Consider the following 26,339-nt stretch of genomic DNA (forward strand, 5'->3'; position numbering starts at 1 on the left):
ATATATATATATGTCTGTATGTATATATACATATGCATGTCTGTATATGTATATATATGTACATATATATATATATATCTATATATATATACATGTACATATACATGTATATATATATCTATATACATACATGTATATATATATATCTATATACATACATGTATATATATATATCTATATACATACATGTATATATATACATACATACATGTATATATATACATACATACATTTATATATATACATACATGTATGTATATATATACATACATACATGTATGTATATATATATACATGTATATATATATACATACATACATTTATATATATACATACATGTATGTATATATATACATACATACATGTATGTATATATATACATGTATATATATATACATACATGTATATATATATGCATACATGTATATATATACACATGTATATATATACATGTATGTATATATATACATGTGTATATATACATGCATATATATATATACATGTGTATATATATACATGCATATATATACATGCATATATATACATGTATATATATATATACATGCATATATATATACATGCATATATATATACATGCATATATATACATGTATATATATATATACATGTATATATACATGTGTATATATATACATGCATATATATACATGTATATATATACATGTATATATACATGCATATATATACATGTATATATACATGCATATATATATACATGTATATATACATGCATATATATACATGTATATATACATGCATATATATATACATGTATATATACATGCATATATATATACATGTATATATATACATGTATATATACACATGTATATATATATACATGTATATATATATGCATGTATATATATATGCATGTATATATACATGTATATATATGCATGTATATATATATATGCATGTATATATACATATGTATATATATACATGTATATATATACATGTATATATATACATGTATATATATATTATATAGATGTATATATATATTATATATATGTATATATATATTATATATATGTATATATATATTATATATATGTATATATATATTATATATATGTATATATATTATATATATGTATATATATGTATATATATTATATATTATATGTATGTATATATATTATATATATGTATATATATTATATATATGTATATATATATTATATATTATATATATGTATATATATATTATATATTATATATATGTATATATATATATGTGTGTGTATATATATATACACACACATATATGTGTGTATATATATATATACACACACATATATGTGTGTGTGTATATATATATATACACTTGTGCCCGATATTATTCATACCCCTCGGATCTTTGAGATTTCTATAAGAATATTGCTCAAACCAGAAGGTAGACAATATTAAAGGGATTTCAAACAATAAATCAAGCATAAGCATTTAATTTAAACTCAACAAATAAATAAATTATGCAAGTTTGAAACATTATACAAAGAAAAACAATAATGGCACTAGTTCAAAATTATTCATACCTCTCTTACTAATAGTCAATAGCATGCCCTTTATTCTTAATAACTGCCTGTAACCGTTTGGGATATTTATCAACAAGGTTTTTACAAGCATCAACACTGATTTTTGACCATTCTTCAATGCAGTAGTTCTCCAAATCCCTCAAATATCTAGGTTTCCGCTTTTTAACCTCAGTTTTCAATATGTGCCAGAGGTTTTCGATAGGGTTCAGGTCGGGACTCTGGCTAGGCCATTTCAAAACATTAATTTGATTATCCTCAAACCATTTTTTGACTATTTTGGCAGTATGTTTTGGATCATTATCCTGTTGAAGGACCCAGTTTGGTCCTAAATGGAGCTTCTCCGCATCCTGTCTAATGTTTTTCTTGAGTATCTCCAAATATTGCTCCTTCTTCATGGTTCCATCTATCTTGACCAAACTACCTGGACCACTAGCCGAAAAGGAGCCCCAAAACATTAGGCTACCACCACCATGTTTCACCGTGGGTATGGTGTTCTTTGGGTTGTAAGCTTCTCCTTTCTTCCTTCAAACGTAAGAAGCATCCATATGGCCAAACAATTCAATTTTTGTTTCGTCAGTCCACAAAATACTTGAGAAAACGGACTCTGGAGAATTCACATGGGTCCTAGCAAACTTTAGACGTGCTGCAAGGTGTTTTCCGGTGTGCAATGGAGTCCTTCTTGGTCTTCTTCCTTTCAGACCATTTTCATGCAGAGTCCTTTGCAATGTTTGCCTTGATATTTTTATGCCAGAAGACTCCAGATTTTCTAAAATGTCCTTATTAGTGGTGGTTGGATTTGCATTAACACTTCTTACAATATTCCTGGTGGCTCTAGCAGACAGTTTCCTTTTTCTTCCTCTACCAATCAAGTTGTTTGTTGTGTGGTGGCTCTGGAATTTTTTGATGATGCTCTGTACTGTTGCTGTAGGGACCTCAAATTTCTTGAAAATTGACTTGTAACCTAAACCATCCTCATGTGAATTCACAATTTTAGTCCTAAGATCATTACTAAGCTCTTTTTTCTTCCCCATTCTAATAATTTTTATTCTTTTATTGGTTTTCAGTTGATATCATTTTAATTTCTGAAAAATGCAAAAAACGAAATGAAATTAATCAAAGGTTGTATAAAAACATTCAAAATAAGAATCAAACAGAAAACAAACAGTCAGAAACTCGATTAATACTGAAAAAATAAGGGGGTATGATTATTTTTGAACATTGCAGATTTTATAAATAGCTGTATATTTCTTTTATTACAAGTATCCCGAGATTTTAAAATGACGAAAATGATCAGAAGAGGTTTATTAAGAATATGTATCAATATGGACGTAAACAATAAATTCTTACAAAAGTTACACCTAATAAACTCAATTTTCAAGGGGGGTATGAATAATATCGGGCACAACTGTATATATATATATATATATATATATAATGTAAATTAACATTTACAAAATTTATTGTTAAAAAATAACAGATACAAATGATTACATCCGTATTTCGTGGAGTTTCAAAAATTTTATACCAACTAGCAATTCTATACTTTTATTTTGTACGTTATTTTCTTCTGGAGAAAAAAATAACCTAATTTTTAAAACTCCATGAAATAAGGAAGTAATTTTTTGATTTCCAGTTTTTGAAATTTTTAAAATATTAATTTGCATTGTTTAACTTTCCACATATGTTGATGTTCGATCTTGAATGTTGAGCATTTTCTTTCAGGACAGGATCGAATCTGTATATATTTATATTGATATTTGTTTTACCACTTTATATATATATTATTAGTTATATTTTTATTGATATAAACAAATTTACATGGTCACGACACTGGATATGCTTATATTTCAGGCAGGTGGTCGGTCAAGACTACAAGTCCTCGTCAGGCGATTTAATTAAGTTTGTCTTCCACATAAGTCCGGCTCTTAAATGAAAGATTAGAGAATAATATGTTTAAAAAATAAAAGATGCTAAGACTTAGGGGAGGGGTTATGCGACATTTAAATCTCTAGAAAAAAGTCAATAAAAGTCGTCATTTAAAAAGAAATTTAAAAACAAATGGTAAAAGTGAGACATTAATAAATGTTTAGTAACTATTTTTTTTTAATATTCCTAAAGAGTAAAACTTTTTTCAAAATAAATAATGTGACAAATAATCGTTTAGTTACTACGACAACGTAAGTAAATAAAAAAATGTTACATGCGTATGCGCCAGGAAGGGAGCAACGCTTGTTTTTTATGCTGGTCGCCATAGAACTCAACGCCCAAGGAGTACCTTTATCTTTCAATAAAGACACGAGGAAATTTAAAAATAAAGAAAAATCGGTATTTTACTTTAAGGCTCGTCTCACATTTGTATAGAAAAAAATAGTTTGAAAGCAAAGGCAGAAGGTAGAAAAAAGGAAGAGAAGGAAAAAAGGGGAGGAACAAGATCCAGTGTAATCGAGATTGTCAGTGGAAGTGGAGAGGAAAAGGGTTAATTACGGAATCATAAGACAGAGAGGGAGGTTGAATGTAAATGAATTATCTATAAAGGGTGAAGGAAGAGGAGTTTTGAAACACATCTAGCAGAAAATACTTGTTAATAAAGGGGAGGGGGGATCTAGGGAGACATACTTTATGAGTATATTAACAACATAAACTAATGCAGCACATACACAGACATATACATACATCCAAACATGTATACAAATATACACAGACATATACATACATCCAGACATATATAGACACATACACAGACATATACATACATCCAAACATGTATACAAATATACACAGACATATACATACATCCAGACATATATAGACACATACACAGACATATACATACATCCAAACATGTATACAAATATACACAGACATATACATACATCCAGACATATATAGACACATACACAGACATATACATACATCCAAACATGTATACAAATATACACAGACATATACATACATCCAGACATATATAGACACATACACAGACATATACATACATCCAAACATGTATACAAATATACACAGACATATACATACATCCAGACATATATAGACACATACACAGACATATACATACATCCAAACATGTATACAAATATACACAGACATATACATACATCCAGACATATATAGACACATACACAGACATATACATACATCCAAACATGTATACAAATATACACAGACATATACATACATCCAGACATATATAGACACATACAGACATATACATACATCCAAACATGTATACAAATATACACAGACATATACATACATCCAGACATATATAGACACATACACAGACATATACATACATCCAAACATGTATACAAATATACACAGACATATACATACATCCAGACATATATAGACACATACACAGACATATACATACATCCAAACATGTATACAAATATACACAGACATATACATACATCCAGACATATATAGACACATACACAGACATATACATACATCCAAACATGTATACAAATATACACAGACATATACATACATCCAGACATATATAGACACATACACAGACATATACATACATCCAAACATGTATACAAATATACACAGACATATACATACATCCAGACATATATAGACACATACACAGACATATACATACATCCAAACATGTATACAAATATACACAGACATATACATACATCCAGACATATATAGACACATACACAGACATATACATACATCCAAACATGTATACAAATATACACAGACATATACATACATCCAGACATATATAGACACATACACAGACATATACATACATCCAAACATGTATACAAATATACACAGACATATACATACATCCAGACATATATACACACATACACAGACATATACATACATCCAAACATGTATACAAATATACACAGACATATACATACATCCAGACATATATAGACACATACACAGACATATACATACATCCAAACATGTATACAAATATACACAGACATATACATACATCCAGACATATATAGACACATACACAGACATATACATACATCCAAACATGTATACAAATATACACAGACATATACATACATCCAGACATATATACACACATACACAGACATATACATACATCCAAACATGTATACAAATATACACAGACATATACATACATCCAGACATATATAGACACATACACAGACATATACATACATCCAAACATGTATACAAATATACACAGACATATACATACATCCAGACATATATAGACACATACACAGACATATACATACATCCAAACATGTATACAAATATACACAGACATATACATACATCCAGACATGTATACACACATACACAGACATATACATACATCCAGACATGTATACAAATATACACAGACATATACATACATCCAGACATATATAGACACATACACAGACATATACATACATCCAAACATGTATACAAATATACACAGACATATACATACATCCAGACATATATAGACACATACACAGACATATACATACATCCAAACATGTATACAAATATACACAGACATATACATACATCCAGACATATATAGACACATACACAGACATATACATACATCCAGACATGTATACACACATACACAGACATATACATACATCCAAACATGTATACAAATATACACAGACATATACATACATCCAGACATATATAGACACATACACAGACATATACATACATCCAAACATGTATACAAATATACACAGACATATACATACATCCAGACATATATAGACACATACACAGACATATACATACATCCAAACATGTATACAAATATACACAGACATATACATACATCCAGACATATATACACACATACACAGACATATACATACATCCAAACATGTATACAAATATACACAGACATATACATACATCCAGACATATATAGACACATACACAGACATATACATACATCCAAACATGTATACAAATATACACAGACATATACATACATCCAGACATATATAGACACATACACAGACATATACATACATCCAAACATGTATACAAATATACACAGACATATACATACATCCAGACATATATAGACACATACACAGACATATACATACATCCAAACATGTATACAAATATACACAGACATATACATACATCCAGACATATATACACACATACACAGACATATACATACATCCAAACATGTATACAAATATACACAGACATATACATACATCCAGACATATATAGACACATACACAGACATATACATACATCCAAACATGTATACAAATATACACAGACATATACATACATCCAGACATATATACACACACAGACATATAGATACATCCAGACATGTATAGACACATACACAGACATATAGATACATCCAGACATGTATACACACATACAGACATATAGATACATCCAGACATGTATACACACATACACAGACATATACATACATCCAGAATGTATACACACATACACAGACATATACATACATCCAGACATGTATACACACATACACAGACATATACATACATCCAGACATGTATACACACATACACAGACATATACATACATCCAGACATGTATACACACATACACAGACATATACATACATCCAGACATGTATACACACATACACAGACATATACATACATCCAGACATGTATACACACATACACAGACATATACATACATCCAGACATGTATACACACATACACAGACATATACATACATCCAGACATGTATACACACATACACAGACATATACATACATCCAGATATGTATACACACATACACAGACATATACATACATCCAGACATGTACACACACATACACAGACATATACATACATCCAGACATGTACACACACATACACAGACATATACATACATCCAGACATATACACACACATACACAGACATATACACACATCCAGACATGTATACACACATACACAGACATATACATACATCCAGACATGTATACAAACATACACAGACATATACATACATCCAGACATGTATACACACATACACAGACATATACATACATCCAGACATGTATACACACATACACAGACATATACATACATCCAGACATGTATACACACATACACAGACATATACATACATCCAGACATGTATACACACATACACAGACATATACATACATCCAGACATGTATACACACATACACAGACATATACATACATCCAGACATGTATACACACATACACAGACATATACATACATCCAGACATGTATACACACATACACAGGCATATACATACATCCAGATATGTATACACACATACACAGACATATACATACATCCAGACATGTATACACACATACAGACATATACATACATCCAAACATGCATACACACATACATACATACATTCAGACATGTATACACACATACACATACATCCAGACATGTATACACACATACACAGACATATACATACATCTAGACATGTATACACACATACAGATATATACATACATCCAGATATATATACACACACATACATATACATACATCCAAACATATATACACACATACAGATATATAGATACATCCAGACATATATACACACATACAGATATATAGATACATCCAGACATATATACACACATACAGATATATACATACATCCAGACATGTATACACACATACAGATATATACATACATCCAGACATGTATACACACATACACAGACATATACATACATCTAGACATGTATACACACATACCGATATATACATACATCCAGATATATATACACACACATACATATACATACATCCAAACATATATACACACATACAGATATATAGATACATCCAGACATATATACACACATACAGATATATAGATACATCCAGACATATATACACACATACAGATATATACATACATCCAGACATGTATACACACATACACAGACATATACATACATCCAAACATGTATACAGACATATACATACATCCAAACATGTATACACACATACACAGACATATACATATACATACATCCAGACATGTATACACACATACACAGACATATAAATACATCCAGACATATATACACACATACAGATATATACATACATCCAGACATGTATACACACATACACAGACATATACATACATCCAGACATGTATACACACATACATATATAGATCTACATATATATAGATCTACATATATACATCTTATTTTTCATTTTACAAGGCACGAAAAATTAGTATGCAAAATTGGTTAACTGATTTCCTTTACTTGTGATAATAAATTTTACAACAATAAAGTTAAAATTAAAATAAAAAAATAAAGTTAAAATTAAAATAAAAAAATAAAGTTAAAATTAAAATAAAAAAATAAAGTTAAAATTAAAATAAAAAATAGAGTTAAATTAAAATAAAAAATAAAGTTAAAATTAAAATAAAAAATGAAGTTAAAATTTAAATAAAAAATGAAGTTAAAATTAAAATAAAAAATAAAGTTAAAATTAAAATAAAAAATAAAGTTAAAATTAAAATAAAAAATAAAGTTAAAATTAAAATAAAAAATTAAGTTAAAATTACAATAAAAAATGAAGTTAAAATTTAAATAAAAAATGAAGTTTAAATTTAAATAAAAAATGAAGTTAAAATTAAAATAAAAAATAAAGTTAAAATTAAAATAAAAACTAAAGTTAAAATTAAAATAAAAAATAAAGTTAAAATTAAAATAAAAAATAAAGTTAAAATTAAAATAAAAAATAAAGTTAAAATTAAAATAAAAAATAAAGTTAAAATTAAAATAAAAAATAAAGTTAAAATTAAAATAACAGTAATGATAACAAACGGTGATAATGGCAAAAATAATCATAGAAAATAATTAAAAAATAGAATTAATTGTAATGAAAAATAAAAATGCTAATAAAATATGCACATAAAAATAACTGATATGATAATTTTAAAAAATAAATCAAGAAAAGTAATAAAGTCAGTGAAAGTTCATAAAAAATGAAAAATTATTTGGAAAGTAATAAAAAAAGTATATCAAATGAAACATAGAAAAAGCAAATGTGAATATAAACAAAATAAAAGATATATATAATATATAAAAGATATATATAATATATAAAAGATATATATAATATATAAAAGATATATATAATATATAAAAGATATAAGTATGAAAGCAAAATAGAGGTGGAAAACTACAAAATAAGTAACAGTTAAAACTAGATGCACCCGTGAATATAGGAATAAAATATAAATAATTAAAAAGAATACAATTGTATTTCAATAAGGGTAGAATTAAAAATTAAAATATTAGAATTTATAAAAAATTATAGCAAATTAAAAAAAGTATAGTAGAGATTAATAGTTGAGAAATCATTAAATACTAAGGGGGTAGCTGTAAGAAGTTAGGAGAGTTAATACCCCAGAAAAAAATAAAAAAATAAGAGTAAAAGATAGAAGAAGGCAAATAGGATGGTTATAGTTCTAAATGAAGATGGGTAAAAGTGTGCATCTTAGAGGTTAATTTGCAATCTATTATATAATTATAAACGAGAACAGATTAGGTTGTAGGTAGAAGGTTATAAATGGCTAATAAAAGAACAAGCTAGGTATGCAACAGTCAATCCTGCTTATTGCAAAAAAAAGAACACAATTTGGCCCTCTAAATAGTTCATAGTTAGCTAAGATAGAAATAGGTCAAACAAATTTTATGAGAGGATATTAAAATGACTAAGAAGGTGTCTGCAGTTAATTAAGGTTTCATTTTTTTATTTAGGAGTTTTTCTCTATCCTTGAATATGGTAATAAACAGTTTTTCTCTCAAACACAGATAACAAGGTGAGTTGAGAGATTTGCAGGTGTTAGTTTTCCTTAAACTGTCCAATTTTACAACTGCTGTCAGGTTTTGCTCTTTTAAATTTCTATAGTATGTGGCGATTGATGTTCTTTTTTATATTTGGTATATCATTAGTTATCATTTCAAAACTAGAAGATGTATTTAAGTTATACTCATAATATTTTTTTAATGAATTATTTCTTACAGATGTTTCGTTGAATAGAAAAAGCCCTCTAAACAACTCCTCAGAGATAGAGGTATGTTCATTAAAAAAAACAGTTGGAAAGTTTTTTTATATGGAACAAAAAAAGATTTGGAGAAAAATAAATAATAGATAAAAGGAAATGGAAATATTTAAAGTCTGTAATATTAACATAAAAACACTTACACATTGTTATATATATATATATATATATATATATATATATATATATATATATAGATAGATAGATAGATAGATAGATAGATAGATAGATAAGAATCTAATGACTTATATGAAGACAGCATTTTTGGGATGTTGCATAAACATTTTAGTAAACCGATCTTCACCGGCTTGTCGCCCATCCTCCTTGCCTTTAATCACCCTCATATAAAAATGGTTGTCATTCTACCCCGCCCTGTTGACAAACAAGTTGCGCGGGTTTCCTTCCTGTGTCACCAATCCTGTCCCCTCCCACCCTCTCCACCGCCAACAACATGACTGCTGTGAATAAAATAAGGAATGGCTATCTTTCTTGTAATACTCTGATAAGCAGAGACGAAAAAAATTTAAAAAAATAATAGTGCGACCTTATTATCTAAATCAACAGAACATTTTATAAAAACGGATCATTAGTTTAGTTTAATAGCATTTAAAAGCAACAGAGCAAAAGCATTTGGTAAACAGGAAGGATTACCAAATCATTAGTTAATAGTGGTGATTTGGTATCTGTCTGAGGTCTAAACCATACTATTACTTCTATTGTACTTTTATTACTAACTAGCATGAGTATACGGCGTTGCCCGAATGGAGATGAAGTTAGGTTTAGACACAGCTGCTAACTTGAAAATAAGGGAACAGATAAAAACAGGAAAATGTAATCGGGCAAAAAAATAAGTATGTGAAAAACAGTTTCAGTCTAGAAAGATGTCGCAAAGTGAAAAGAATTCAGTTTTAAAAAAGTAGAGTTTGTTTTAAGCGAAATAACCATTATAAAAATGAATAGGTATAAGTAAAAAATCACATAACCCTCGAAATAAGAAAAACATTATGGCAAATAAAAATCTTTTAACTTTGATAAAATTTTAAAACTTTCTTTTAAAACCTCTGATAAAAATATCGAAATAAGGAAATTGTTTTTAAAATTACAAAACAACCCTGTTAAAAATGACAAAACAACCCTGTTAAAAATTACAAATCAACCCTGTTAAAAAAAAAAAAAAAAAATACATTGTTATGTGTACTCGAAGGTGTGCGTTGAGCAAAAAAAAAAAAAATTGGTAGTAGGAAGGCAGGCTCGAACCCGTACCACAAAGGAGGAAAATGAACGCATATGAACTGATTAAAAATCAAAAATAAACTAAGATGTATGTACAAAATGTATAACAATTTGGACCAATGTTTGACCCCTTAAAAACTATTTAAACCGGTTAAAGACACACCAAAGAATAGTAAAAAAAATCCAATCATTTGAAGCCCCTAGCAACGCTATGCGACTTTTAGTTTCAGTTGAGATAGTTTGAAAATATGGAGACATACAGACATATAGCCTTTTGTATATATATATATATATATATATATATATATATATATATATATATATATATATATATTATAAAGCTGTGTGTCTGGTCACGAATAGGCTCCTATATGGTTGACTATTATAAAAAACTGATTACATATAATGATAGAAGATGTATCGAGACACAGGAATGGGTATCTTTGATCTGGCATAATGATAATTCATTAAAATTGTGGGGTCTGCGTACGCGCCTGGTCCACAATGTATGGAAATAAAAAATTTAAAAAAAAAAAAACGTTTACAAGGGTTTTTGATATATATGTATATAAGAATATTTTGATAAGTATGTTTTAACTTAAATAGGAATGGTATAATAAAATTGTGAGGTCTGCGTTCGTGCCTGGCCTCCATAGAATGGAAATAGGCACAAACTTTAATAAAGACTTTTCATATCTATCTGTGTAAGTATACTTTGATAATTATGTTTCAGTTTGAAGAAATATGGTATGATAAAATTATGGGGTGTTCGTTCGCGCCTGACCTCCATAGAATGGAAATATGTCACAAAGTTTAACAAGGTTTTTAAATATAGATCCAAAGAATATTGTGATAAGTGTTTCAGTGTGAACAGGTATGGTATAATAAATTATGGGGTTTATCTATTTTAGTTTTACTTTCATCATATTTTGCTTTGGTTTTGATACCCCCAAATTCGGAGCTATCTCTTTACAACCCTCCCTTTTCATAACCTATCATACTTTCATAAATCAGTCCATTTTCTGTAAGCTGTTTTTGAATCCAGTCAACGACGGGTACTTTTGCTAGTATATATATATATATATATATATATATATATATATATATCTGTAGAAATATATTTTCTTATAATATATATCGATCCTTCATAAGAAGCTCAATGTAATTACAGGGAAATATAGAGAATAAATGCCAAAAAGTTATATTCCAAAATTCATGATGTTGACCATCTTATAATTTATTCCTTTAATTTAGTTGACTTATACAATTCATGACAGTATCTGTTTCGTAGCGCAAAATCAATCACTTAATTATTATATTAATTTTTGGCATTTATTCTCTCTCTCTCTCTATATATATATATATATATATTGGTTATATAGTTTCGTTTCCTAGATGTAGATCCACTGAAACCTATGTGTTTATTAAAGAGTGCTCAATAGAGGACAGAGCAAGTATATAGTCTGTTTATTATACAAACGTTATTGGTTACATACGTGCATACATGTTTCAGGGGAATCTCAATTTAGAGAAACCCACATTATCGGACCGAAGAAAGGTGCGCCTTTTTTCAGTCTCATGAGGTGGGTCTCTCTAAATTGAGATTCCCCTGAAACATGTATGCACATATGTAACCAATAATATTTGTATAATAAACATATATGTGTGTGTGTGTGTGTGTGTGTGTGTGTGTGTGTGTGTGTGTGTGTGTGTGTGTGTGTGTGTGTGTGTTAGGATGATTAATCAAAATCTGAAAAGTGTGTGCTTTTTGTTTTTGTGCGAAACTTTATTTTTCTTATATTGTACTAATGATAAAACGATAAATATCGATTTGGAGCTTTTACCAATAAGTTGCAAGTGTATTTTTACGTTTGCAAAAATATATGCACATATTACATGGGTTTTAACAGTAATCAGAAAATAAAAAACTTTTAAAAAAATGTTTAAAAAACAAAAATCCTAACTCTATAGCTAAATATTTAGAGTTTTTAAAAAAATCGGAAATTTTATCCCAATCGGAAATTTAGAACAGAATCGAGAAAAATATTGGAATTCTTCATATGTGTGTGTGTGTGTGTGTGTGTGTGTGTGTGTGTGTGTGTGTGTGTGTGTGTGTGTGTGTGTGTGTGTGTGTGTGTGTGTGTGTGTGTGTGTGTGTGTTTTCTTACTGGCATTTTGTAACTGTTCCTATTTTTAGTTAAAACAAATGGAATTTTTATCTTGTGAATGTTTCCTTTCCAATATTTGTTCTTCCCGGGATTTGCGTTAACATTTTTTAAACTTATTCTATGTTTCCCGGAAAAAGCTCATCTAAATTCTTAAAGAAATTTACACTCCTTTTCTTTTGAATCCTTAACAGAAGCAAACATTTTCCCGTCGATCCTTAAGAATTACATGAAAGGTATAAACAGAAACACTTTTTTTTTTTGTAACAAGTGTAGCTGACGACGTTACAACATCCTTGACATGTGCTAAAAACAAACATACACATATCCAAAACAATGGCTGAATCCTTAGAAAACGAACTTTAGTTTGTAGTGGGACGGAGACAAAAATGCATGGTAACATTTAATGCTACTAAGATGTTTTGTTTGGAGTTTAATTAGGTATAAATGAATTATTGAATTTAAAGATTTTCATGGCTCTCCAAGAGACCAGATTTTGAGTTTCCTTTAACAATCATAAGAAACCTTTTCCAACCATCGATTGCAATGGCTAATAATAGCACTTTACCTGAAAATCAAAGCTTTTTAATCGTTTTTGTTTTGTTTTTTTCTGAAAATGTGGTTTCCAAAGGATCAAAGTTTAAAAGATTTTACCTTTGCGGTCTCTAGCAAACAATTAAGCCAATTTTTGGGTCTAAACATTTGAAATTTTACATAAAGGGTATTCAGACATGCAGCAAGCTGTTTAATCAGTTTTTTGGCGAAAATTTGGCTGGCAAGAGATCAAAGCTTACAGAATTGACCTTTGCAGACTCTACCAAACTCCTCCGCCAATTTTGGGTCTAAACTCTTGAAATTTTAGATGTAGGTTACTTAGACATGGGTCAAACATTTTAATTTAATTTAAGCCCAAAACAATAAATATTAAGGGGTCAAAATTGGAGTTAAAGTTTTAAAAGATTTGACGTCTGCAATCTCTATTAACTCTTCTCTATGGTAGTTAAGGGATCGTATTATATAGAAAGGCATTACCATACATATTCACACTTTTTAATAAATACATATTCACATAAATTTTTGAGCAGTACATAGGGCCAGAGCAAAGCTGGGCGGAATTGCTAATATATATATATATATATATATATATATATATATATATATATATATGCATATAATTCCAAGTTAACATTTTCCAGAGATGAAGAAATCAATGAAGTTTTAATGAGGTTAATGCAAGAGTACTCAATACCGAATTAGAGCAAGTTATACTTTTTATTTGTTTTACAAAACAAATGAAAATATATATATATATATATATATATATATATATATACATACACTGCGTATCAAATTATTAACGAGTTTACATTTTTTAAATATTTAAGGAACGAGTGAATACTCCAGTCAGAAAATAAAGTATTTCAATGAGTATTAGTGAAACTATGACAGAAGATAGGAATATCTGTTGATTTCAGTGTGTCAAGTTATTAACGAGGTCGAGAAAAAAACATAATATACCCATAACTTGTTTATTTAAATGATTTTCAGACATTAAATAAACTAGGAAAAATGCTTAGAACATAATAACTACATAGCAATTTCTACGTTGACATAATCTTTTTTTATGAATGACTTTTAAAAATTGGGTTAAAATCTGGTGAATTTGCAGGCCACTTCATTTTCCGTAACCCAGAGAACCCCAGTTGTTGCAAATACTCTTTGCTTTTGTTTGCTGCATGCAAGCGAGTATTATCCTGTATAAAATAATGGTTCTTCTGAACATCAACCTTTGCTTCTTCAGCCACGCTTCAAAGTGCTCCTTCAGAAAAGCTATGTAAGCATTTGACATCATTTTTACACCTTCTGGGACTCTCCATGGGCCAACTAAAGTACCTCAGATAATCCCAGCCCAAATCATTATCCCACCACCACCTTGTTGGCGCCTTAAACGCTGATGACGATGTCGTCCATCTACGACCCATCCCTTGCTCCAGCCATCTGGGCCATCAAGAGTGACACGCACTTCATCCGTGAACAAAACTTTGGAAAAATCCGTTTTCATGTTGTCCTCTGCCCATTTCAATCGGTTTTGTATGTGATGCTGCTTTAATGGAGGCTTTGTCACAGACTTAACATACTTTGCCACTTCTTTCAGAAGGCGACATTGAGTACTTTTCGAGACATTCTTCCATCCGGCTTGGTCAAAGACTTCTCGACTTGTCTGCCCAGTGTTCTTAACAACTTCACGTTTAATTTGGAGTAGAGAACGGCATGAAACAACTCTAGATTTACCTTTATCAGCTCTCTTACGTACCATTGTAGGGTCCTTGACAAAGTTCTTTACAGTTTCATGGTACCTTCCTATCATTTTCGATATTTCGATGGGTAGTTTTATATTTTGTTAGCTGTTCTGTAATAGTACTCTATTAAGAACTACTCAAACAACCTTTACGACCCATTTTATTGACAGAAAAACTATCTCGTTAGTAATTTGACACACCTCAAATACCGTGGATTCAGCAATTACGATGGTTTACATTGTGCGAAACAGTACGGAAATTTCACAGTACGTGCAGCTCAGCATTGCCAACACTTCCGAAGTTTTTGCTACAAAACTACCGGTAAGTTTCTGAAACAGGTAAAAAAAATGTAATCTCGTTAATAATTTGACACGCAGTGAAGTGTATGTGTGTGTGTGTGTGTGTATATATATATATATATATATATATATATATATATATATATAACCGAATAATTACTTTTGATGCGAAAACCGATTAAATTACAAACTTTTCAAATGCTTTGTTTGGAGTTTAATTAGGTATAAATGAATTATTGAATTTAAAGATTTTCATGGTTTTCCAAGAGACCACACTTTGATTTTGAGTTTCTATAGCTGGTAAGTGCTTGTAAAAAATTCTAAATACATAAAACGGTGGAGATGGAAGGTAATAAAAACCAAAGACTAATAATGAAGATTCTTGGTTATTTAAGCCGTTTAGTGGTTCAGTTAATTCTTCTTTCAATCACAAGACACAAATACACTGTTTTCAGACAATATGAAAGATATCGATAATTTGCCTGTCAATATAAAAAAAAATATTTTTAATCGGATTACATGTGTGGCTTTTTGACTTTTAAAGTCGGATTTAGGGTTACTGGTAACAGAATTTTATGAACAAGCCTAAAATTTGAGAATGGCTCAGAAATGAGAATCATTTTACATTAAATTGATTCCTTATTCTAAATTCTAAATTAATTTTTTTAGAATTTTGAATTAATTCTTTTTTTCTTTCTTTCTGGCAGGTTTTTCAAGAAGTTCACACGCAACTAAAAAAATAGAATCTCATTTTAGAGGGGAGTGATTTAGTTAAGGGCGTTATCCTATTTACATGTCTCTACAGAGGCAGAGGTTTTAATCTTGAGGTTGGTTTTTAATGTTGAGAAATTCTTCAAGAAGGGAAACTCTAGGAGAAAAATGAAAATTTCCTGTCTAGAAGGATTCCTACTTCACTGACCAATGACAGAAAAAATAAAGTATAGTACCAGAACAGATACTACACTTTAAATTATTTATTTGCTAAAAAAAAGATATGACATCCAATATGTAGGAAAATGGGTATCGATGATCATCCTCTATCTTACTTTAAGCTAGATTCATTTCAGTCACCAAAATACCACATTTACTTTAGGGGTCACATACTATTTAAAATATTGTGAATGTGTTTAAATTTATATATATGTAAATTTAGGAAATTTCAGTAATGAAAGATATGGTAGCAGTAATTTTTTTTTTTTTGTCAAGGTAGAAAGATTCGATAACTATGAAATAAATATTGATTAAAAAATAAATTTTGGAACCGCTCTGGAGGAGGATTTAGGGGGCTAGGCTTCTTTCCTTATAGTTTTACCCCCCCCCCATCCCACCATTCCCAAAAAGATATTTAAAAAAAAAAATATTTAAAAATATTTTGGATTTATTGTTTTCAATTTAAGCAATCTCATATCTTTTCAAAGTTCAACTTTTATATACGTTCGAAATCAAATGCAAATTGCACTTTTATTTCAATCAATTGTTCTTATCCAATGTTGCACACGAGTATTTAATTTCATTTTGTTTTTATCCTTGTGTTATTAACTAGGTGTTTTTTTTTAAACCAAATTAAGAACGTGCTTTGTCATACGAGTGTCATTCCAAAAAGAAAAAACCCTATTTTTTTTTAACTCCAAAAATTGAAGAGCTACAAGTGGAATGGGGACATAAATGGATGGTCACATTCAATGCTTCCAAGACTAAACTGGTTTCCTTCAATAATTACAAGAAACCTTCTCTGCCACCAATAGCAATGGCCAGTGACTTCCTGTCTGAGAGTACATCTTTAAAACTGCTTGGCCTAACGTTCACAGGAAACATGAGTTGAAACAATTATATTGAAAACATTGCCAGGGCCGCTGCAAAAAAGGTAGGCTCTCTCTACCGTGCTAGAAAACTGCTGACACCTGAAAGTATCCTGTACCTCTATAAGGCCACCATTCGCCCATGTATGGAGTATTGTTGTCACATTTGGGCTGGTGCATCTGCTACTAGTCTCTCGCTCCTAGACAAGATTAAAAAAAGAGTCGCAAATCTGATAGGCCCTGAACTGGCATCTAAGCTTCAGCCTCTGTCCCATCAAAGAAATGTTGCATCCCTCTGCCTGTTCTAGAAGTATTTTAATGGTAAATGCTCTGACGAACTGCAGACACTTGTGCCCCCACGACGTAGACACCCTCGACAAACCCGACAGGCAGCTAAATCCCACCCCCACTCAGTAGAGATCCCTAGATGTAAAAGATCTTTCTACTCCAGTAGTTTCTTCCCCAGAACCGCTAGACTTTGGAATTCTATTCCATGTTCCTGCTTCCCCAACTGTACTGACATGCAGAAGTTCAAGTGCAACGTGAACCGACATCTTGTTGCCCAAATCCCAACATAGTGCCCCACTTCCCAGTAGTTGCTGCCCCTGATAGTAGCCCCCTACACCAAAGTGGCAATGCGCCTTGTTTGGGGTGAAAATGTAATAAAAAAAATAAAAAAAAAGGCAGGAGTGATACCATTAAAACAATTAATTCAGATAAAATTCTTTGTTAAATAAAATGTACAAAATATGCGAGTCATTCCAAAAGTAAAACTTCCTATCTTTTTTAACTCAAAAAGCTGAAGTGCAACGAAGACAGGAGTGGTACCATTATAACAAGCGACCTTTTGTGTGCCAGAATTTTTTTTTTCTACATAGTCACCACCATTCTAAAGGCACTGTTGCCAGGGATGAACGATGGCTGTGCATGGGCGTTCGGAGCATGCTTTGTCATACGAGGGTTATTCCAACAGTAAAGCCTCCTTTTTATTAACAAAACATTGAAGACCAGTTGTACTCCAGAATTTTTTTTCTACATAGTCACCACCATTCTCAATGCACTGTTGCCAGGAATTCAATGATGAATTTCTGCTTCTGACATACGTCCATGACAGGGTTTGTTTTCTTAGAGTTTCACACAGTCAATATCTGCAACAGAGAATTGAAACTTTCAGGTCATGAATTCATAAGTTCAGTCATCATAACAATAAAATTTGCAATCTCCTCTGATCTATTTGGGTGGAATAAAAAAACAGGAGGCATGACTTTCGGAAAAACTATCAGAGCAAAAGCTTTCCAAAATTCAAGGATCTGAACAGTGAAGGGGTGGGATTGTGCTGATTGTCGGGCTTGTCTGGAGTATGTGCATTGTGGGGTCACAAGTACTATGAGTTCATCAGAGCACATTCCATTAAAGCTCCTGTCTAAGAGTAAGAGACAAAGCAATACTTCATGCATGGGCGAATGGTGACTTTGTAGAGTATACAGGATGCTGTCAAATGGGAGTCATTTTCTAGCATAGTAGAGGGAGCCCACCTTATTTGCAGCAACCTTCGCAATGTCTTCAATGTATTTGTTCCAGTTTAGTATGTTATAGTTAAAGTTTTTATTTTAAATATCTAAACGTAAAAGTAATCATAGTTCTAATGAAACACGACAAGAAAACGCTTTCGTTTTCTGTATCAGCTAATGCTTTGAGTTGATCATATGTGGAGATTCTTAATCCTCTCATAATATTCATCATCCTTCTAATGATAATCTATTCATTTCATCAATTTTTATCCTCTAGTAGCTTTTGTCCTTGATAAGTGATGACTCTGTAATAACGTGTTGACAACATTGTAGTTATTGCAAAAAAGAACTTAGCTCAGAAATGCCTACGTGTCTGCGCGTTTCTAATGTCACCCACGTTAATATGTAAAGTTCATTGCGAGGATCAGAAGACAAGAAAAAAAAAAACTTGACTCACTTTTGTTTACAGGTACTTTCCTGTCCGGCCATGTTTAGCACTCGTCTTTTTCTGCTGCTCTCGACCCACATGTGTGTAACACGTCTATCTCTGTCCTCTCTCTAATGTGATCATTGGTTCTGCACATACATCCTTCTTTTTATAACCTTTTTCCTTCTTCCTTGCCGTGACGTCACCTCACACATGGTTGGTCACTTGCATACAGTTGCCATACACACGTGTCCACATTATGTTACATGTTTTGTAGTTACTTAACACTAGAAAACCTAAAATGGTGATGCATAGCTGGTTTTCTCTTCAACGGTCTACGAATTAATGAAAATCCTTGCCATTCCTTTGCAAACTAGAGGATTCTGAGCTGCATAAAAGCAAACCGTTTGAAGAACAGGAGAGGCGTGACGGATTATTTTCTCAAGTCAACACAAAGAAGGCAAAGGGAGACTAAGAAGAAAACTGCACTTGTTCATTGTTGAAGAAAACCACATAAGAAAAAGAAATCTTACCTCATCGCAAGTAAAACACCTTGGTCTTACAAGTTCGGCAAAATGTCTTTCACAAAACAGCTTCTTTTGGAAATGGCAATAGGTCAGGTCAACGAGCAGTTCATCACAAACACTGCAGTTGAAACAAGCCGGATGCCAACACAAATTGCTGCCAACTTTGCTGCCTGTAACGATCAGCTCACCAGCATCAATTTCACCTTTGCAGTTATGACACGGCTGAAATAATAATAATAAAAAAATGGATTATTAAAAAAAATGGCTGTCATGAAATTTGCATTGAAATAAGAAAAACTTTAAAAATTAGAGCACAAAAGTGTTGACGCTATCTGAAATTCTATTATATTTAAATCGAATTGATTTTGTATTGATTGGCAGAAATCAAAGAAAATATTTGATACTAGCAAAGATGAATTTAGGAAAACTCGTCCCGGGAAAACTCGTCTCGGGAAAACTCGTCTCCGGAAAACTCGTCTCCGGAAAACTCGTCTCCGGAAAACTCGTCCCCTTTCGCTAGGTAGGAAAACTGGTCCCTTATTGAATAAATATCGATTGAAAACGTATTTTATGATCCTTCTTGAAGGAGATATTGCTGTTTAAAATAGACTATAGCCTCCCCCCCCATAATATTTTTTAAAAAATATTTTTATTTGTTTAATTTTTTTTTTTTTTTAAATAAAATCGATTGTCCGTTTTCTACCTAACTGGCTAAGTTCTTAGTGGTTTCACTTATTTTAAAGCGTTTATTATGTTCATACAAAGTTAATTACAATTTTTTTGGCTCTTATTTTAACGATGTTTTTTGGAGTCATAAAAACAATAATAAAAAACAAAACAAAAAAATTAAAAACTGGGAGCATTACTTTTTTGTTTTGTTTTTTTAATTATGATAGTTTTTGTTGTTATGTTTTCGTTTTCTCTCATACCAAATGCACTCATGCGTTATTTAAAATAATAATTCTATCAATTATCCACATTTATTGTCGTCCTGTCAAATTTTGCAAAAATTAACTAATAAATTAAAAGCGAAATATTTTTTTGGCGCGAGAGATGCCATGTGCTAACAATCTCTCGTTAACTCATTTTTAATTTTTTAAATTTCTACTTCAAAATTCTAAAATCAATCATTCAGAGAAAAAGTAATCACTAAATAAATTTATTAATCAATTTTATTGAAAACTCCGCTATCGTTTATCAAGAATCTTTTTAATTTACTTTTTTGTTGGTTGCTTTTCGAAGGGAGATATAGGTTTTATCCCCTCCCCTCTCTCTCTCTAAATTATATTTTAAAAAATATTAAAATTTATTATTTTCTTTTTAAAACCAAATCTCCCTCAGTAATTTCTTTAATTTTCTATTTTTTAGCGATTATCAAGACCCCCTAAGATGTGATATACCGGGCATTATTTCTCGTTCTCCCGTAACAACACTCGACATGTTTTTTGTTTGTTTTCTGGGGTTTGTATTACTGTACACATAGATTCGAAAAAGTTGTCAAAAAACAAATATAGAACAAATAAATGTTATCAAAGGCAAGATAAGTTACTTTTCTACCTAACTGGATATATTTTTTGTGTTTTTATTCAGTGTAACATGTTTATTCAGCTCGAAAAACATGCAGTGTTTACCGATGTATTGGAAAATTCAAAATGGCAGCCGACTCTCTCTCGGAGAGGGTACGTTTGGGAAAAGGTATTATAAATAATAAACTAGACAAAATACTGTTAGAAATTCGCTCAAAATATGTTACCGTGACATAAGTTGACATGTATTCGGTTGTTTTCTAACAGTATTTTGTCTAGTTTATTATTTATAATACCTTTTCCCAAACGTACCCTCTCCGAGAGAGAGAGTCGGCTGCCATTTTGAATTTTCCAATACATCGGTAAACACTGCATGTTTTTCGAGCTGAATAAACATGTTACACTGAATAAAAACACAAAAAATATATCCAGTTAGGTAGAAAAGTAACTTATCTTGCCTTCGATAACATTTATTTGTTCTATATTTGTTTTTTGACAGCTTTTTCGAATCTATGTGTACAGTACAGTAATACAAACCAATTTTATCCTTTTATAAACAACAGTATATAAGTAAATTCTTTTTATATTAATATAAAAAAAATATGCGGTCTCGTTTATGAACATAATAAACGCTTTTATTAAAAAACATTAAACAAGTAAAAATATTTTTTTAAAAATATTATGGGGGGGCTATAGTTTATTTTAAAAAACAATATCTCCTTCAAGAACGATCATAAAATGTGTTTTCAATCGATATTTATTCAATAAGGGACCAGTTTTCCTACCTAGCGAAAGGGGACGAGTTTTCCGGAGACGAGTTTTCCCGAGACGAGTTTTCCCGAGACGAGTTTTCCCGAGACGAGTTTTCCCGGCACCAGCAAAGATACATGCGCTTCGCACAGGACTTTGCTATACACTCGGGTACCCCGCTGAATGGACACCTTTGCAGTAAGTACATGTTGTAAGAGAAACTATTGCTTAAGGTGTTAACATTTTTTTTTAACTACATCCTAAAGTGACTGAAATCCAACTATGAACTTTAAAGCAAATAGAGTATATCAAAGTTGACACTTATATTGTTACACATAAAAATTGAAACAATTGCAAAGAATCAAAATGATTAACATTTGTTCAATTGGTTGCGGGTGGAGGGGTGGAGTGGTGGAGGAGGGTGATCTGAGCCAAATTCGCAAAGAAGTTGGCTGGCGTCATGGTGGCAGCTCCCGGGATGGTAACGAACCTTAATTTGGTTCAAAGAGAATCACCATAAAACTTTATTTCAGAAGAAGCCGACGATAGATACTGCCAATGTACAGCCGGCGCCAACGAAATTTAAAAAATCCTGTCCAGACGATTTAAAACCTTTTAATAATCAAGTGAACTCCTACAGATGGGGGCATATAGACATTTAGCGAATAGATGCAAAAAGTTTACAAAGGGAATAGGCAAGTTATCTCTAGATAAATGATCAATAAATAAAATAAATCAAACTCTGTGAATCGATGTTAAATCTGTAAACGAGATTTATAACCTATTTCGGTCTTATGTTGTAAATAATGAACAACTTCTTAAAAAAAAAAAATAAAAAAAAAATTGTGCTTGTTTCATTTTTTATTGTAAAAAAAAAGAAAAAAAAGAAAAAGAATTGGTTTGGAATCTGAAACTGCTGTAAAATTTTTCTGATTCGGATACCCCCAAAAGTTCCGACCCCCCCCCTCCCGATTAATCATGCCAACACTACAAAATATATATATATATGAATTTAGGAAAACTCGTCCCGGGAAAACTCGTCTCCGGAAAACTCGTCTCCGGAAAACTCGACCCCTTTCGCTAGGTAGGAAAACTGGTCCCGTATTGAATAAATATCGATTGAAAACACATTTTATGATCGTTCTTGAAGGAGATATTGTTTTTTAAAATAGACTATAGCCCCCCCCATAATATTTAAAAAAAATTTTTTTTCTTGTTTAATGATTTTTTTTTTTTTTTTTTTTTTAAATAAAATCGATTTTCTAAGTGTCCGCTTTCTACCTAACTGGCTAAGTTCTTAGTGGTTTCACTTATTTTAAAGCGTTTATTATGTTCATAAACGAGACCGCATATTTTGTTTTTAATATTATTATAAAAAAGAATTTACTGATTTACTGTTGTTTAATTCATTTGGAATCGTTTATTCGGTAAAGAAAAAAAAACACAGAAAACAAACAAAAGTGTTACGTGAGAACGAGAAATAATGTCCGGTATATCACATCTTAGGGTCTTGATAATCGCTAAAAAATAGAAAATTAAAGAAATTACTAAGGGAGATTTGGTTTTAAAAAGAAAATTTTAATATTTTTTTAAATATAATTGTGAGAGAGGGGGGGGTAAAAACTATATCTCCCTCCGAAAAACAACCAACAAAAAATGAAATTAAAAAGATTCTTGATAAACGATAGCGGAGTTTTCAATAAAATTGATTAATAAATTTATTTAATGATTACTTTTTCTCTTAATGATTGATTTTAGAATTTTGAAGTAAAAATTAAAAATGAGTTAACCAGAGATTGTTAGCACACATGGCATCTCTCGCGTCAAAAAAATATTTCGCTTTTAATTTATTAGTTAATTTTTGCAAAATTTGACAGGACGACAGTAAATGTTGATAATTGATAAAATTATAATTTTAAATAACGCATGAGTGCATTTGGTATGAGAGAAAACAAAAACATAACAACAAAAAAACTATCATAATTAAAAAACCAATACAAAAAAAGTAACGAAGAATCAAATCGCTCCTTGTTTTTTAATTTTTTTGTTTTGTTTTTTTATTATTGTTTTTATGACTCAAAAAAACATCGTTAAAATAAGAACAAAAAAATTTGTAATTAACTTTGTATGAACATAATAAACGCTTTAAAATAAGTGAAACCACTAAGAACTTAGCCAGTTAGGTAGAAAACGGACACTTAGAAAATCAATTTTATTTAAAAAAAAAAAACATTAAACAAGTAAAAATTTTTTTTTTTAAATATTATGGGGGGGCTATAGTCTATTTTAAAAAACAATATCTCCTTCAAGAACGATCATAAAATGTGTTTTCAATCGATATTTATTCAATACGGGACCAGTTTTCCTACCTAGCGAAAGGGGACGAGTTTTCCTGAGACGGGTTTTCCCGGGACGAGTTTTCCGGGCACCTATAAATATATATATATATATTATATATATAGTCATCCACATACAGTACTGTTTCGCTGTTTCACAGCTCATCAGTGCGGCTAGACAAGCAACTACCTCAAGCCAAGATCAAAACCCGATCGCCCAAACAACAGTCGGAGCTTCTAACCGTTGCACTATATGGCTGCTGCTATGCGGGCAGTGAATTAACAATGTTTTTACATTGTCCAAATACTTAAGCTCAATTTGTTTACACAAAGAGCATTGCTTCATACGTTAATGGTAATTTCTATATCACCTCCCAAATGCTCAACCCAAGATAGGGAGCATTATATATATATATATATATATATATATATATATATATATATATATATAAATCACTGAAGATGAATCTATAGATGCAGATTTCAAAAAATATTTTATGAAAATGCATAAAAAAAAGGTATGTGAAGACATTGGTAAAAGAAAAAAGAAAAAAATTATGATTTGACATATTCCATCAAAAGTATAAAAAAATATGTCTCGCCAATGTTCGCACGAATATTGATATCATTTAAAATAAAAATAACCTCTAAATCGGTGAAGTTAAAAAAGAAGAAAGAAAGCAAATGTTTAAAAAAAATAGTTAAAAAAAAAAACAAAGCAAAAGAAAAAAAAAAACGTCTCATTATGGAAATAGTGTGGGGCATTAAATATTCAGGCCGAGCGTATGAAAA

General features: G+C 30.4%; 1 protein-coding gene across 3 annotated transcripts in view; it reads right to left on the reverse strand.

Moving 5' to 3' along the window:
* Positions 1-26,339, reverse strand: part of LOC145248335 (four and a half LIM domains protein 2-like) — a 432,228-nt gene that overhangs the window by 154,094 nt on the left and 251,795 nt on the right. For all 3 annotated transcript variants that reach the window (XM_080110246.1, XM_080110247.1, XM_080110245.1), the window contains exon 5: positions 20,942-21,157. In XM_080110246.1, coding sequence (XP_079966372.1) covers positions 20,942-21,157 — 216 coding nt within the window. The remainder of the gene's footprint in view (positions 1-20,941; positions 21,158-26,339) is intronic.

Source organism: Euprymna scolopes, chromosome 26, assembly GCF_053919585.1.
Source record: "Euprymna scolopes isolate OS-2025 chromosome 26, ASM5391958v1, whole genome shotgun sequence".
In the NCBI taxonomy this organism is placed as follows: Eukaryota; Metazoa; Mollusca; class Cephalopoda; order Sepiida; family Sepiolidae; genus Euprymna; species Euprymna scolopes.